This window comes from Lampetra planeri, chromosome 61 (genome assembly GCF_965212315.1).
Source record: "Lampetra planeri chromosome 61, kcLamPlan1.2.h2, whole genome shotgun sequence".
NCBI lineage: Eukaryota > Metazoa > Chordata > Hyperoartia > Petromyzontiformes > Petromyzontidae > Lampetra > Lampetra planeri.
Genome location: NC_136167.1, coordinates 2,658,281 through 2,675,689, shown reverse-complemented (window position 1 = coordinate 2,675,689; position 17,409 = coordinate 2,658,281). Strand labels below are relative to the sequence as shown.

Sequence of the window (17,409 nt, the reverse complement as noted above, 5' to 3'; positions counted from 1 at the left end):
CTGTTGTTTGGGACGTTCTTCCATGTAAGTTCTTAATAGGCGCGCGTACCAAAATGTAATTACATGACATGTAGGCTGTGTGTGGCGGGATATATAAACTTTTAGGTTGAGGTGTAGATTTGTGCAGTAGTTTCAGGCTGCCGCGCCCGCCGCAATAAGTTATAATGTAACGTTGCAAGCCTCATTTTGGCACCACTTTACCTTGGCGCCCGGGGACATATGTACCCCCCTGCCCCCCCCCCCTAGCTACGCCTCTGATGACCACCACACTTGCTGATAGCCCAGAGTCTCCGGTCTACAACTACCTGTGTTAAACCATCTGCCTGGAAAACTCGGCTGTTAGGGAGACCGTTTGCCTCAAACACGGCCTGGAAATCATTGACCTCCTCCCTTCTACCTTGGCGTTTCTCCTCAACTTCCTCGAACTGTGTGAAGGACTGACAACCTGTAAAGACCATTTCTCCTGGACTTGCTCAATCCTGCATAATAACTGACATGACGCATGAAACGGTACTATATTTTTTTCGGGGAGATTTGAATGTTCCTTTTAAGTAAAAAAAAACCATACGAAACATCTACGTGACCTAGCGCCTGAAATATCATGGTATAAAGTTATTGTCCTGAACTGATAACATTTGTAATAACAAGTTCCTTGGGAATGGGCAGATAGGAACTTGGTTGGATAACGCATTCGTGCGATCTGTGTCACGCGGCGCAAGGTACGTGGGGCGGCGTATCACGTGGTACTAAGCCCGCCCGAAGCGCTCTATGAAATACAAATCGAGGGCGTGGCTATGCAAGACAGATAACCAATCCCTGGTGGGCAGTGTGGAATTGTTCCTACCGGTAATATTTTGATTTAAGGCTGTGGGCACTCTGGAAGCAAATTTCCACATGTAATACTCCAACCAGCTTAAGTACAGTATTAAATGCTCCTATTTTTTGCACGGTTGTGACACATTATCCGTCTTTGTAATGTACCAACAATGCCCAATTACTGCCACGGTTAAAAACTTCTGGGGCCATTTTTATGGAAGATTAAAGTGACATAGGAATGGATTTCTTACTTGAAATTGTTCAACTGCTCCATTGTACATGGACAACAATGACTGCCAGTTTGGACAATTGGGAAGGTTTAAAAAAAAACATTTGCATTATTATTAGGTACATCCTACTAGTCCTGGCACGCATGAATTGGAGACCGCAATTGTTTCCATGCTCACCCTCATGAACTGGGCTATGGTGTAGTTACACAAAGTGCTCGAAACGCCAAGCAAAGACCCCACAAGACAAGAAGTAATGCACCAGTTTTATTTATCACAACTTGAGCAAAGCAACTGAAGATCAGAAGCTCGTTTGCAATCCCTTTGAAGGAGTCGCGTGACGCCTCTTCGAAACAAACAAAGCCACCGTGGCGCTTGCTGCGACAGCCATCACCAGCGCAGCCACTCCCAGACCAAGGACGGGAGCAGCACCTGTAAAATAACAATTGAGAGAAAGGGCTGGTGGGTAACTGCAGAGCCGTAAAGCTAGGGTTTCCACATGCTGGAGGTTGTGGGGGCATTTGACCCATCCAAGTATTTGGTCAAGGTGTGAAAGGTGTACTGTTCAAATTTGTCACTCACCAAGGTTCGCCATTTAACACTGGTGGATGGGTTTAGTTCAGCACGTCACATCTTATGTTATTAAAAAACAATCACAAATATCATATTGGGTATGTTAAACAAATTGAGATGTTAAACATTTACATCTGACGACCAAAGCACATGAGGATCATGGCAATATTTGTTGGTCATACCTTTTAGGGCACTGCTGTAATATCCGTGTTTTGTACCTTTTCAACTTATTGGGGAAGGGGGTTGAAGTTGGATGTCATAGGCCCTTTCAAAGGAGTAAGAATGCAGACTTCGAAAAACAAATTGCTTCCTCCCCAAAATGCAAAAAGTTCCGTATAGAGATTAAGTATTACAAACTGCCAATCCATGAGAGGTCAACCTTAAAGCGTCATTGCCTCATGGATGTCCTGGTTTTAAATTAAGTCTGCATTAACCACACGTACTTTTGGTGAACATGCTCCTTTTGTATAGGTATCATCTTTGAAACGGATTGGTCTACACCAGAGACAACCTTCTTCATGGGCTAGTCCGAGTCAAACCAGAAAACGTCAAAAGGCAAACAGTACAACGACAATCCATGCATCAGAGCATTTATATCCCTGGGCGAGCAGATGCATCATGGGACCTTTTTGCCAGTATCAAAGTATGAGAAATAGCTTTTAACCGAGACTGGAAAAAATGTGCCATGAAAGAATCTGGTAGCTTTACCTTTGGATGCAGATGTAGAAACCCGTGGCTGCTGCCGTTTTGCAGGGCTGCTTGGCTCGGCACCATCTGAGAAGGGCTTGGCAATCACGATGGGGCCCAGCATCACATCTTCCACCGCATACGACGGTCCTGAGTGAGAGGACCACATTAGTAATGTGGCGAAGGCCCAGGCTTAAGCCCATACACAACTGATGATGATTGCTTGTGTTGCAATCCAAACGTCATGAGAATTTTAGTGTTTAATTTTTTTATTTCCCTTCTACGTGACTTTACCGAAAAAAACAAGAATAGGAATCCCTGCAGTCACAAAAGCTTTAAATAGAAATTATTTCCATTTAGTTTACTTGGCACATACCTAACACCATTATTTAGGCAAGGCTTACATAGTGAATGTCGCAGTTTGGCTTTTCTGACACTTTCCAAGAACGTAACTCCCTTCATATTCAAGGGTTTTCTGTACAAGACTAAAATGGCTGAATACGACGGTTGTACTCACCAGTCACTGCTGCCACTTCCCTGCGCCTTCTTCCACTGGGGCACGTGGACTCGCAGCAGCTGCACACCGAGTCCGAGCCATCAGCAGAGACCCACCTGCATTGCACACGAACGTCGTCTGTAGTTACACAGGCAATGCTCACTCGTATCCGTTCACATTTGAGAAAAGTGCCGATTGAGCACCCGTTCAGGGCAAGCAACGTACAGTAGTGTGCCATTTGGCCAGCACCATGGTCGACCAGACCGATAGCGACAATACCACTCGATGAGAGCAGTGGCCAGGAATACAATTCTGGGCGTAGTTGTGTTTAACTGTATGACAGTACCCGACCTGTAGAGTCCGAGCCTTATAGGAAAGTACTGAAAGTATTTGTAGCATGAAGGGAAAGTCTGTGACCAGGACCACTTCCAATGTTGTTACACACCAGCCCTGGTGATCAGCTTGAGGAAAAAAAAAAAAATCTACGAAGGCGAGGCTCGGTTGATGCTCCCGACATTAGCCACAAGTGAGATTTGAACTCTGGCTACGAGGCTGAGATTTTTCAAAAGGAGCTCAAACGAATGACAGATGTCGATTGCAGGCTGCTACACTTGTTGCTAAACTCAAGACAAGTGCAGGCTATGACCAATAATCACCTGAATGAATCCAAACAAGAGAAGACCCGTGGGACTGCACAGGAAATGTAATACCAGTTGCAGCTAGAAACCAGTCAGCTCTCAGGGATATTAGTCAAGCACACAGGCATGCAATAATATGTAGCCCACATGCAAGGCATGGATTGAGCTATTGGATGGAAGACACTGAAAAACAAATTGCTGGGCAATGCAAGGAAGCAGACCAACCTGTATGCAGCCGAGTGGCTGTAGGTGCAAGCTTTATTGACAGCCGTAGGAGATGTAGCAACATCTGCAACCTTCAGCTGGCAGAAGACGAAAACCTGGACCGAGAAGAGGAAGATGGTTATTACACAACAACATTGCCTACCACGTTGCTAAAAGGTGGTTTCTGTAGAAGCCTGCATGACAGTAGATCACCTGATCGCCATTGTTGGTCAACGTCGCAAGGAAGCGGAAGGAATCGATGAAGAAGCGAAGGACGTTGTCACTTTGCCGGAGCAGGAACCCAGAAGTAAGGTGAGCATCATACGAGACTTTGCCATCCACCAGACACCTGCACAGGCACCGTAGATGTACGACACGTGACTTTACATAGGGCAGGCCAGCAGAAAGCCAGCGCTAGGAGATGTAGTACTCCTCTTCCACTGTATAATACGGCACAGAGGGTGCACCAAGCCCACCTCTTAAGGGGCAAGGGGCTCCCCCTCCCACTCGCAAACCAAATCAGTCACCGATGACGCACATTGACCACATCTCTCATCAGTAATGTACCGACAGACGCCACATGATAACAGGTCCCTGCGGGGTGGGCTGGTAGGAACTAATAACCAAAGAATATAAACATAATGTATTATGACACTTGTTTAGCCAGGAAAGCCTCAGAGAGTGTTAAGGTTTTTGTAGGGTCCTGCCAAGTGTTTGCAGTAGGGGGCGATGTTGCTACACCTAATCGGACATCGGACGGACGGACTAATCTATTGTAGGCTGGTTCACTTCGTTCCTACCAGTAAAAATCATTAACCATACACCTGGTCAGGCTTAACCATCAGAGCAAGATTCAGCGGCATTCCAAGGTCAGGCTCTGTTATATACTCAAGCAGTGGAATGCCACCTTAAAAGACAAGGAGCATGAACATTCATTAGGTGGAATTAAGAGAGAAATCTCACCCAGAGTTAGAAATTATCTGGTAGCTGAGGGGAGAGTTCCTGTCCGGAACGGGGGTTGCAAAGCAGCTGACCACGAAGATCCGGAGTGGAACGTGGTTCAGTGTCTGCACGCTCGCCTCGACATGCAGAGTCTGGCCCAGCTGGTATACGGTGGAAGGTCGCGCCACACTCCAGTCGTCTTTATAAAAGGAAACACAATTAGACAACTTCAAAACACAATTGCCAAGGCCGAGTGCAGACTAAAAGCACAGCCAGGAAAGTGCTTGCTCACGCCACTGCTTGTGGAAGAAACCAAGATAAATCATGGGACCTCCTTTGTCAGTACCAAAATGAGAATAGGTTTCCCTTTTTCTGGCAACAGGTGTTAAGATGCTAAAACAGCAAACTGAAACGTTTTACAAATGAATAATGTCTGCATTAACCACAAAATTTGTGGTCAGAGTGCAAATAAAAAACGGATAATCTATGCATCATCTTTGAAACTCATTTGGAGGAAACCAGAGACGGCTTTCTTTCTGGCAGTCTTTCGTCTCGACAGAAAGCCGTCTGGTGTGGACCAATCAATTTCAAAGACAATGCATATATTATCAGTTGTTTTGTTTGCATTCTGACCACAATTAGTCGTTAATGTGGACAAGATTCCTCCTAAAAAAGTTCTCAGTTTGGCGTTTTAACATCTAAACACCACAGTTTTGATGCCAGAAAAAAAGGGGTAACCCTATTCTTAAACCTCAGATAAAGTTTAGGGACCTCGGGCATATATGTGGCCTATTCTTCAATACCAAGCACACATCTTGAAGGGGTTGTAGTCTAAATTGCCATCCTGGTAGTAGCCATGTGCATAATAGGCAATCAACGTCCTCACATCACCACTGACCGGTCATGAGCCTCAGCGTGAAGCTCAGCTGCTGTTGCATAACCTTGGCGCTGCTGAACGGGATCCATGTGGGTTTGATGGCATTGCTGGACACGTTCCCCTTCCTGCAGTCAGGAAGAGAGATCAGGCACACATTCTCTACAAAGAGCAGAGGTGGGTGATGCTCAACTGCACCAATTTGTGACCAGATTAGTATTGCAATGTCGTTAACATCTTACAACGAATAGACAAGCGAAGAGATACAGAACCATATTTTCAGAGTATATTAAACATCGCAACTTGCAAGACTTTTATCCAACGAAGACCAAATAAGAGTAAAGTAGACGACTTGGGGGAATGGAGTATAATTAAGGGAACCGTGGTTCACACAGTATGCAATGCATGCACCACTTCAGGCGTGGACACTTGCAAGGCTGGATGTTTGAGGCAGGCAATGACAGGCGTTTGATGTGAACCCATCAGTAAAGTTGCCACTAAAAAGCCCCACGACAGGCAGCACAGGGAGACTTTCCATCGGTGGATTAACTCGCTGACATTGGCTTTATTGCAATTCAGGCCTCGCAAAGCTAAAGCACACGCAACGGCACGTAATTTTTAAAGACAGTGGTAGAATTGTAAACAGTTTAGCTGGACTTCAAAATTAAGAAAATGTCAACAAGAGACTGCTGGTGAACTCGCCTGGGATAGCGGCAAACGACCGGCACGGCGACGTAGTTTGTGCGGATAATGCCCGTGTTGGACGTGGGGCGGTAGTAGAGGTAGTTCTCGTAAGACAGCAGCTCTGCACTCGTCTAAGAAGGGAGGAAGACGTGGGATTTATTACCCATTGCAATACTAGCGGAATAATAATAATAATAAAAAAGCTCAAACACCTTGGTGAAAGACCCAATGCAGCTGTTCCTTGGTTTAAATAATTCACCTAGCTCATGTCACCCATAAAAAAAACACCCACACAAACCATGGCAAATGCAGATTCCCAATGTATTATGGAAGAATAAAAACGCTCTAATGTACGACTGGTCAACCAGAACGGACTTTAACATAATAATGCAATGACCGATCTACAAATACCAAGGGGATTTCAAAGCGATACACCCCGCTGTTATTGAAGAAGTCTGGCTTGACTCGAATGCGGAATTGTAATTCTTCTGCACCTATACTCGGCAAAAACATAAAGCAGTTGGATTGCGCAGATTATGTTACAGCAGCATTAGCAGCCAGTTACCTGGAGGCTGCTGCCACAGCTTTGCAGTGCGTAGAGGAAGGTCACCGTCCCAGCAAGGGCGTCGCTCCCAGTGACGGGGCAGGCTGGTACTCCCAGGGACAGGTCACTCGCCTGGGCCAGGTGACCCGTGCCGAACAGGTCCCTGCTCACGGTCAACGTGAGCGTCGCCTCGTCACACACCACACTCACCGTGGCGGAGGTGGCCACTGCAGCTGGAAGTGCAGCACGGGAGGAGACGCTAGAGTTACCCAAACAGTGACACATGTGGTCAGTGAAGCCGTAGAAAGTCTCAGAGCCTCGAGTCAATCATCCACACGGAGCTGCTAATACAAGAGAGTTCGAATTCCCCAGTAGCACCTCAATGAATGTATATACGCGTCACGACAGGTTAAGAATACGTTTTGGCAATCTACTACTGGATCAAGTCTCGCACATTGCGGTCGTCAGTTTGACCATACAGATCAGTACGGGCTGAATTAGGGCAAAGCCCCAGGTCTAGACACATCTCGCCAATGTTAACATTACCAGGACGCAAATTCGTGTTCAGGTATATAGAACAGTGAATTAACCACCACGCCACACTACCAAACCCATCGTTAGTACGTGTATATTATGGTGTTCACATTAGTAAACACGGCAGTTACATTACACGACGAATAAACACGTTTGTAAAATAATCTTTCGACCAAACTCCACTCACCAGAGGCAAGACATAACAACCCCAGGACCGAAAACAAAGCCCTCGTGATCTCCATCGCAAGTACAACAAAAAACGGAGACTTAGCACGGCACCAGCAGAGCCAACGCAGCTACTGTCCCGACTCGGGGCTTTTATCTGCGCGCGGCCTCATTCAGTTTCAGTAATGAGCCAATGAACTCCTCCTGCGTACGTGCCGCGTGATTTGCGGTGCAGCTCCTATCCATGCACGTGCGCCGAGATCGAGCAAACCTCTACTGATGAGACAATGAGTGACTCGATCTGCTCTGATAAAATCTCGCTGATTAGACAATGCGTGGGTGGATCTGATCCAATCTGGATCGGGATCGCTGAGGGCTCTCCATATAAAATGGGTCCATGGCCTAACGGAAGCGACGCAGCCGATGATTTGTTTTACGATGGCGGCTCTGCGAGTTCTTCTCCTGCTCCTGACCAGGTGAGGAGGCGGAGGGGCGTGCTGAGTGGTGTTCAGGGATGTTCCTCAACAGCTCTGGATAATGAAGTCTTGTGTACGTTTGTAAGAAAGGGCGTTTCCATATCGCTTTGGCTAACTGGCCTGCATGGAGAAATGCATTGAGATAAAAATGTGGAAATGCGGTCCTGAAATGTCTCGCTTGCCCCATTGTGGGTGGTAGGGGTTCCAAAGGTGGCTTTGCGGGGCGCTGTTTACACCAACTCCTTCGTGCACCGTGCTGGCCTTGAATAGGCCCTTCCTAAAATCGCTGCAGGGCCACTTCTTTTTTTGTGGGGGGGTTGCGGTGTTTGCCTCTCTCTCCTCCCCCTGCGTTCTCTCGTCTTGGCGGTCACGTGTCTCGTACTTCCCGCAGCTTCCTCTGCCTGGGCTCCGTCCACGCGAGGCTTCGACAGTCGCTGGGACCGCGGACGCTGGGGGAGCCGAGTGGTAGGGGGCGCTGCTGCTGCTGTTATCGCCACATGACAACCACATCGCGCATTCTCTCAATACCGCTATCGTGTGTCTGGACACCGCCATGCACAAGACTATAATGGCGGCGTCTCTCGGTGAACTGGTAAAGCGTTACCGGCGACACGAGTTGCCAACAAGAGCGCTGCCTGGACGAGGTGGAGGGGGGTGAATTTGTTGTGCGCCTGCCGTTGGAGCGGTCACGTGACGCGACGTGATGGCTGCCGTCGGGCATAGGCCGGCACGTGGTTAATTAATAATCCTCCAGCGCATGGAAAAGGGGGCGTTCGGGGACATTAACTCTCCCTTGCACGTTCCTTTTTACGATAATAACGCTTTCGAAAAATATGGCTGGTGACTGATTGGCACGGCCCTTGCAACTTTACTTAAAATAGTGACTTGTACAACATTTGACTGTGCACGACTATACGTAACACACGCGTGCAAAATCATCATGACCTTGTTCCTTTCCATTATAGTAACAACGAACTGTGCACTCGCGTTGATAATTTGCATATCAGGCTCTACCTTGGCAACTTTCTACTACAATTTCAAGAGTCTAATGCAGGGGTCTACTACCAAAATATCATGTTGCAACCAGCTGCGTCGAAACTGCAGGCTGACGATCCCTGGTGTGAGGTTCATACTGTCCAGTCGTGCACGTGCCTTTTGAATTTGCGCCAAATAAGAACAACACACAACACCTTACATGTGTGCACAGAAAAGTGAAGGGACTGATGTGCGCCCTCCCAGCAACCGTCGCGGGCTGTTTTTTAATTGCTCCATAAGGTGTAGTTGATGTTGACGTCACAACTTCTGAACTGCCTCCCCCAGGTCTGCTGAAGCAATGCATCACCTCCACCCTTGGTTTTTCTGTGGGATGGAGCAGCCCCTCCCACAGTGACTACCGTGTCTTTGTACGGAGTGAGTCCACGAGCTTTCACTTAAATCGTGATGACATAATTGACATCTTGATCCATTGTATGATTGAATATATGACGCTTCTCATAGATGCTATCAAATTGATTCGAGATGAAATTCTCTGGCCAGTTTGGTCCCAACTGCTTCGCTTTCAATGTGCACTAATCTCTCATTTTCTCTTATTCGGTGTCGATTTTAGGTTTTTTGGTTAATGCTGTGTGGCATGTAATTCGCATGAACGATGGAAACTTTTATCTGGGATTCAAAGCATGATACTGTATTGGCGTCGGGGTTCATTTCCACTAGTCTAATACAGCAGACGACGATAATCAAATCTTATTCTTCCATAGGATAACTGCGTGTGTTTACTAGACGGTTGAATCCCTTATTAATCAATACCACCTCTTGATTGCCTGCACAATGCGCTCTCCCATTAGTTGGAACATTTCATGCAAGGTCATGACTTCCATTGTAAACTGAACCTGGTGACTCATGTCAGACTTTGGTTCTCTCCTCGCATTGTCTGCATTTCCCACGAGTCCTCCGTTGACGACTTGGGAGATCTTGTCACTAAATCCAACACGCAGCCTTATTCACTAGCAACTATTAGACGAGATCGTTGTGCAGGTTTGGGAGTACCGTAATTCCAACAGTGTATTGAAGCTCATGTGTCCTAGAGACGTTCCTGGTACTGTGGAGATTTCCTATTCGCGTTCACACTGACACCATACTTTGTTGTTCTCCACAGTCACGCTGCCCACATAAACTTGTGGTGCGTAATCCATCCAAATGCAGGTTTTTTTTACTTTGTATTTGTCTCCAGCGGTGCGGAATGAAGCCGTGGATGTGGAGTCTGCGCCGGGGGACTGCGGCTTCTCCATCGCGAGGGACGGTGCTGCGCTGCACTTCACCGCTGCTGGTGATGCCTGCCACGTGCGCGTGGAGGTGAACACGAGGAGACCGTTGTGACTTGCGTCGATGCTGGGACTGCTGTGGTAGTAGCGAAATTGATGTTTCGCAATCCATAACCGATCGGCCATCACGTGCCCACAGATGTGGTCTGGCCAGAATCTAATTTGATTTTGTCTACTCTGGCATTTTCCCATCCACGTTTGCTTAGCTCGTGCATTTATTTTTAAGTTCCTTCCAAGATTTTTTTTTTTTTAGCTCATGCCGTCCACTTTGGAATTTGTTTTCAGATTGTTTGCATTGCTTTTTCAATTTATTCCTACAATGATATTTCGATCATCTCTTGGTGGTAGAGTCTTTAATTCTAGTTTATACAGCAGCTCCTTCTCTTGACTGGTATCCCTGGACAATCGATGCAATGCTCATTCCATATGTCTTATCAAGATCTTGCCATCTTTGTCTTATCTGATTTACCTTGGTTTGCACTTGCCATTTGTGCTCTTGTTCATTGTAGTATGCCATGTCGCTACATTACTCTTTAAACCAATCCTAAGTATCCTTTCTAGCCCCATGGCCTTGCCTCATTGCATTGCTTTTTTGTCTTTAGTCTCCGTCTTATCTCTAGCATAAATGTTCTATTCTGGTGCTTTACGGTAAAGGATTTTGACATGGACGCCATCTAGACGTCCATGTCACCAAAGTGGTCACCTTAATAGAGGCAATGTTTGAACGGTTAACTGGTGTTTACATCACACAAAATACACGGCAAAACAAGCTTTCAGTTGATGTATTTCACGCCTGCTAATGGATGCAGCATTCGCGATACTATTCAATGCAAAGAAGGGAATCGGAGCAGTTTGATGCTTGGTATAGAATCAACGGCACTATATATTGCTACAGAAGGTCACTATCCAAGCTGGCCTCTAAGAGACCAACGTAGATGTAAGAAAATACTGCACACGGGGCTTACTTGGACATGTATGATCTACAACAGCAAAATGAAAGTGGCAGACCTAACCAACATACGAGCTTTGTGCCAGAAATGTGCACTACTTGAGGTTTGCTTGCAGAAGCCATGAAAGTCTTGTGAAGGGTGGTAATTTGCAGAGGTGTGGACTCGAGTCATGAATTTGACTTGCGACTCGACTTGGACTTGCATAACAATGACTTTGTCCCACCTCTGGTAATTTGTGAGCGCTATGTGTGTGGGAAGAGTATTGGCGGTTTTGTGGCAAGCTGAATATGGAAACTGTATTACACTCGGCGCGGCGCAGCATCCGTTTGTACAATAACAAGGGTTAACCTGGGAAAGTGATTTCGGACCCAGGAATGCAACCCCCCCCCCCCCCCCCACGTGCGGTCTACCTGCCTTAATTTGGGTGGTAGGTGGTGGCGGGTTTCCCATTTGACAGTTTTACTTGTCATTAACCTGGCCTCGCCCAACAATGTCGAATGCACTAAATCTACTGATTTGTTTAAGCCTTCCTGGAGCACTGGCCCCGAGTCTGATGTTCAGGACTGCTGATTTCACCAGGACGGCAGGAGGAAGATCCAGGTGGAGCTGCAGGAGATGCGGCAGGGGCTGAATGGACTCGTCTGGGCTTTCACCATCGACTGCCCTGAGAACCTAAGATCGGCGAGGGCTGGAGGTGAGTACCATTGATTTGACTCTGCTAATCTGACCCACAGACTGCACTACCTGTGACTTGGTGCTATAGAATGGGTCTGCTGGGTCAACAGCTGCCTTTTTGTTTCGACCTAGATCATCTCTCCTGGTGCTCTTGCAATAATGCACTTGCATTTCCTGCAGATGCGTTTCATGCCCTTGGCTTTTACTGGACAAACTTGCAGCTTGAATCCTTTTCCGATGCACTTTCCCCCAATGGCTGATTGCAATAGTTGCACCATAAAAACGCGTTTTCCTAATCCACTGCTGGTTGGTGCTGCCCTGGGTCGTGAGGGTTAATTTGACCATGCTTCACCACGCTGCTCCTTGTTGGCCGCGGTTGAGTGGCACTAACCTTCAATGCAACAAATTGTGCTGCACTGCCAGAGCCTTTTGCAGCCAGTGAGCAACGTTTTCGCCCATCTTTGCTGTACACTCAACCCTGCTCCGCTTCTGAGATTTCGTGCATTGCCCGGGTGATTTGGTCATGTGCCAAGTAACACTCCTTAACATACGTGGCTCAAACGATGCCGTTTTATATTAAGTACGTGTGGGGTTTTGTACGATGACCTGTTGTGCTCCTGCTGCTATTAGAGATCGCCACGTGCTCTGGTCAGAACAGGAACTTCCCATGCAACTCTGTGCAGAGTGTCCTGAGCGCGGACGTCTGTGCACAGAGTGGCTGCTGCTACGACCCCACTCTACGCCGCTGCTTCTACAGTGAAGCTGGTACGTAGCTGACTCAAAACAGAGGTTCCATCATTCACTACCTAAACTAGGCTCCTGCTTTGAGGTTCTATGTTGGCACAGTAGCATCCTGCTGTGCTGGTTCCCTGGATTTGTTCCATCACCACGGTCTACATGGGGCATCTTTCGTGATTCACCATACCCTCCCGCCATGCTCCACCCAGTGTGCACCACAGATGGGCGCTTTGTGGTGCCCGTGTCTCGGAACCTAACGTCTCCGCCGCTGGACCTGAGCACCGTGCACCTGACTGGCGGTAGCAGTGCGCAGTGCAGCCCCGTGCTGGTGTCTGCAGACCTTGCAGTCTTTGACGTACCCATGGCAGCGTGTGGTGCCACTGTCCAGGTAATGGGCTCCTGGACTCTGCTTTGCCCTGCCCCCATCCTGATGGTTGTTGTTTGACCTTGTTGAAGTGCTGCATCGAGACCCTTCACGATGCACAACTCCTTGATGTGCAGAGTACAATCATGCACGCGTTGATGAAGAACAACAGGGTCACTTTATGATTGAGTTTCAAATGAATCGAGTGCCAAAGCAGACTTTAGGGGGATTCTAATATAATTTGTAGCTAATTGTGAGAAATTTGGACTCCTGGCCAGTACCACTTATCATTCTTCTACTTGATCACTCTGGCATTATCGTTTTGTGTCAACTACTTTGTGGTGTGTCCAGTGGAGTGGGCAGGAGCTCGTGTACGAGTTGCTGTTGGTCTCCAAGCGGGAGCTCTGCGTTGATGGAAGCGTCGCCATCACCAAATCATCCACATACAAGTAAGCACTGCCACCACCCCTCTGCAAGTGCTGTGCTCATGAGTGTCAAGCATGAGTCTTGCAGAGGAGACCCACCCACATTAATGGCCACTGTCCCTGCGACATTAAATATTTGCAGCATATGCCAGCAGAACCGTGACCAAGCTGTGCTTCCATATTCAACGATTTAATTATTAAATTGGGACATTCGACGCACAAGGGCGACTTTTCCTCGTCACAGGATCTTTAACATCTTGTAGTAGGAATATGGTTCATGGCTAATGTAAACACGGTATTAACCAAGGTGGGGGTCCCTTCACTGGTACATCTGCAAAACACCCTATCGGTCTGCTGTGTCGCTCCTGCAATCTATTGCTGCCGTGAGGGCATTGTGCATGCCTTTTGGCTGGTGGTGTGTGTTTTTACCAGGATGGTTCTTCAATGCCGCTTCCTTGGAAGTGGAGACCTGCAGCTTCGAGTGCAGGTGAGCACTCTGCCACCGCCACCTCCAGCCACGGCCACTGGGCCCCTCTCCCTGCTGCTCCAGGTCTTCACTGGTGAGTACTGCTCTCTCCGACACCCTGTGCAGCTCTAAATGGACAAATGCCACCTTGAACACGGGTTGATGTCGCTCTACCCAGGGAAGACTTGGGTCTGTATTAGCTCTGACTCGAAGCCAGCTGAAAGTCATGATTATTTTAGCCATTGCTCGGCTAGGAGCTCAACCCTGCTTTAATTTCCACTGATTGCAGGCTGCATGCCATTTTTGAATGCATTAATCGGCATGGCTGCTGGACTTGAACTGCAAACGGATGACGTGCTAGGCTGTGCTGCCAGTGTTGTGAACCTGCCAACAGAGTTCATAATTAGCCATGAGGGAACTAGAACGACGTTCACATTCTCCATGGTACGACGTATAACTTCAAATGCTAATTTCTGCTGAGGTTTTGAATCTAGCAGCTATTAGCTTGAAACCATGTTGGTGTGGGGCTGACATTGAATGGGATGACAATGCCCCTATCAATCAAAACGGTCTCCTTGAGGGCATTGTTTACAGGAAAATTGGACTGGCTTTCTTAGCCTCATTTGTTGGATCACATTTGCTTGAACGAATTGTTATCAATAGCTTCATTGGTTACCAATTGGCTAAAAATGGGACTAGAACTTGGCCAACTGTTAGCACCCGATTCCCGTCCCTCCGTGTGAAATGGTGCCCCCTTACAGCATCATCTACAGACATTTAGAGATGCCGTTGTATGTAGATGAGGGTCACAGAATTGTATTCTGAAAATACAACTAAAATATAAACCACGATTTTTATGCCAGGAACATGTTGAGATGTGCACTAGTTCAATTCAACAGTAATGCGCACGTTTTAGGGGTTTTGTGCTTTACCTTGTCCAATGTGCTCTAAACAGGTCCTATACACCACTAATCCACATGCCTTGTGAACCATGTCTGAACGCTGCCAGACAACTCCTACACCACGCCGTACCAGCCCTGGCAGTACCCGCTGGTAACGCTTCTGGGAACGCCGCTCTACGTGCAGGCGTCACTGCTGCACCGCTCTGACCCCACGCTGGTGCTCTTCCTGAAGGACTGCTGGGCCACGCCCACGACAGATGCCACCGACCCCACGCAGTGGAAGCTTGTGGTGGATGGGTGAGGCTGGGCGGGGTAGTGCTCTCTCTGCCACAGCAGGGCCTGCAGAGGCAACCTGGTTTTTGAGGCATTGGTTGTCTCTTTTTCTTCCCCCACGTAAGCAGAGTTGTGCTAATTACGTCCCCTTGTTAATGACAACGGTTCGTGTAATGGTGACTATCAAGTACTGGCGTCTAAGCAAGATTGCAGTGCCATCCCCAAATGTCGATGGCCACTGCTCCTTTGGTTCTGGATGTTAACACAGCCACCCTTTGCCTCCCAGAGCTGGTGATTTGTACAAGGCCCGACTACATGCAGTGATGGTTGCATTGCACCGATGCACTGAATATTGGCATTTGGGCTGCCTTGCTAGTCGTGAGCATGTCTTGACTAAAGCTGCCCTTCATCCTTGCGTGAAAGATTTAAATAAAAATGCGTGCATTCAATCTTCTTTGAATTGAGGGTAAACGGCACTTTTTCTTGTGCAGCTGCCCCGTGCAGTCTCCTTGTTGCAGTGTGTTCTTCCCTGGTGTTGCTGACCTGCCACTGCCTTCTCACTACAAGCGTCTGGCACTCCAGGCCTTCGCCTTCATGAACTCTGACCGCAGCACCACCCGTGACCTCGTGAGTGCCCGATTCTTTTCATCCATTGAAAACCAGGCCACCATGGAAGGATGACGTGTACTGTGTACAACTGGAGGGCAAAAGGACTACCTAAAAACATGGAAACCTTTACTTACCGGAGCGATGCATTCTGTCTGCCACAGGTTTACCTGCACTGCTCTATCGTGGTGTGCGACAGCTCCAGCCCCAACTTCCTCACCGAGTGCAATCGGCAGTGTGGACAGACCAGGCTCTACAGTGAGCAGCACCACCGCGACCTATTGAATATTTTGTGCTTGTTTACCCAGAAAAGCCTCGCAGAGTAACGATTTTTCAAGAGGACGAAGGGGTTTTAATGTTGCTATGTTATCGTTTATATTTGGAGTGCATTTGCTGTGACCTTTGCAGGCTGGTTTCACAACCCGTGGCATGCCACAATTACCTTCTCGTTTGATTTTCTGGGTAACTTGACCTGCCGCATATGTTGTCCTTTCGTATGGGCCAGTTGTCATCAACCGATTTCTGTTGTTCCAGAGCGCAACGCCATCTCTGACACTTCCAGCGTGGTAGGAAAGCACGTGGTGTCACTGCAGGGCCCCGTGCTCTTTGAAGAAGCTCCTGTTAACGACGCTGCTCTGCTGTTGCTGGAGGCTCCCTCCTCATCGTGGGCCTCGGCTGGGACTCTGTCCTTTCTCCTCGTCATTGCCACAGCCGTCATTGCTCTCCTGTCTGCTGCCATTGCCGTCAGGAGGCACAGGAGCCGGGCTGTGGCGCTCGATGGGAGTGGCTATTGATGACTACTTGTGATTGCTGGCACTTGCATGTCTTGCTGACCATTGCCAAAAATAAATTTCTTAAATTCGCTACTTCTGTTCTGACCTTTCACGAGGATTGTGTGTGTGCAATATGTAGGCAGTGTTAGTGCTGCATTTGGCCACGTTTCTTCCCCAAGGAAAGTCCCTCGATAGCAGCAACGTGTACCAAGGTTTAGGCCTTTGGCTTCAAACAAGAGCACCTTGCCATGCTTAAAGAATCTGAATCCAGGTTTCTTTAATTTATGACCTAATGAATCCTTTTTCCCCAAACACGCAAATGTGGACATTATGGTCCAGAGACAATTTTTTTCTGTCACACTAACAAACTATTTCAAATGAACATCAAGAATGAGTTGACCTTGGTTGTAGCATTACAACGCACATGTCTACATTGTCAAAAGTGCTCTGCCCCTGAAAAAGACAACCAACGCTGATGGAGGCTTGACTAGACATTGTTTGTGGCCTTGTACACAAGTGGCTTGTTTCAGATCCCTGGGTTCTGAAGCGGTGACGCATCCGTCTATCTGCATTGGGGTGAATGCTGGATAAACTCTGCCTCCTCGGTTCATCAACGTTTAACTCCTTGGGCATGACCACCAGAGGCGTAGCTAGGATATTTTGCGCAATTGGCGCCCCCCCCCCCCCCCATTTAATCACATTTTCCTATTACATCGAATACGGAATAACAATTTAATTTTAATGAAACATTGTATTTAAAGAAGAATATATATGGCTCACTTGGTCACTGTCGTAGACTGGTTGACAGTCTACAAAATATTAATTTTTCTTGCTTTCACTGTCGCAAACTGGTCAATCACGTAATCAAAATCTGTTTTTTCCAATGTTTTTCTTTCAACGCTAAGAAGAGCAAGATCGCTGAGACGATCTTGTCCCATTGAAGCACGCAAATACGACAAAATAAGTTTCAATTTGCTGAACGACCGCTCACAGCTTGCAATTGAAACTGCTGTTGTTAATACAATTTGCAGTGAAATTCGGTATTATGTCTCCATA

The 17,409-nt window shown here is 47.5% G+C and overlaps 2 protein-coding genes across 2 annotated transcripts; one reads left to right on the top strand and one right to left on the bottom strand.

Moving 5' to 3' along the window:
- Positions 1-1,297: 1,297 nt before the first annotated feature.
- On the bottom strand, positions 1,298-7,560 carry LOC144736590 (zona pellucida sperm-binding protein 3-like). The gene is made up of 10 exons (XM_078619153.1): positions 7,407-7,560; positions 6,707-6,918; positions 6,156-6,272; positions 5,482-5,581; positions 4,605-4,782; positions 3,855-3,990; positions 3,663-3,757; positions 2,821-2,915; positions 2,325-2,453; positions 1,298-1,475 (listed from the first exon to the last, which is right to left on the bottom strand). Exons 1-10 carry the CDS (start codon positions 7,459-7,461, stop codon positions 1,345-1,347), a joined length of 1,248 nt encoding a protein of 415 aa, XP_078475279.1. The 5' UTR covers positions 7,462-7,560; the 3' UTR covers positions 1,298-1,344.
- A 157-nt stretch (positions 7,561-7,717) lies between these two features.
- Positions 7,718-16,443, top strand: LOC144736589 (zona pellucida sperm-binding protein 4-like). The gene is made up of 13 exons (XM_078619152.1): positions 7,718-7,860; positions 8,252-8,325; positions 9,181-9,270; positions 10,091-10,212; positions 11,711-11,825; positions 12,437-12,571; positions 12,754-12,932; positions 13,260-13,357; positions 13,766-13,893; positions 14,809-14,998; positions 15,466-15,601; positions 15,745-15,838; positions 16,115-16,443. The coding sequence occupies exons 1-13, from the start codon at positions 7,808-7,810 to the stop codon at positions 16,372-16,374; spliced, it is 1,674 nt and encodes a 557-aa protein (XP_078475278.1). The 5' UTR covers positions 7,718-7,807; the 3' UTR covers positions 16,375-16,443.
- Positions 16,444-17,409: the final 966 nt, after the last annotated feature.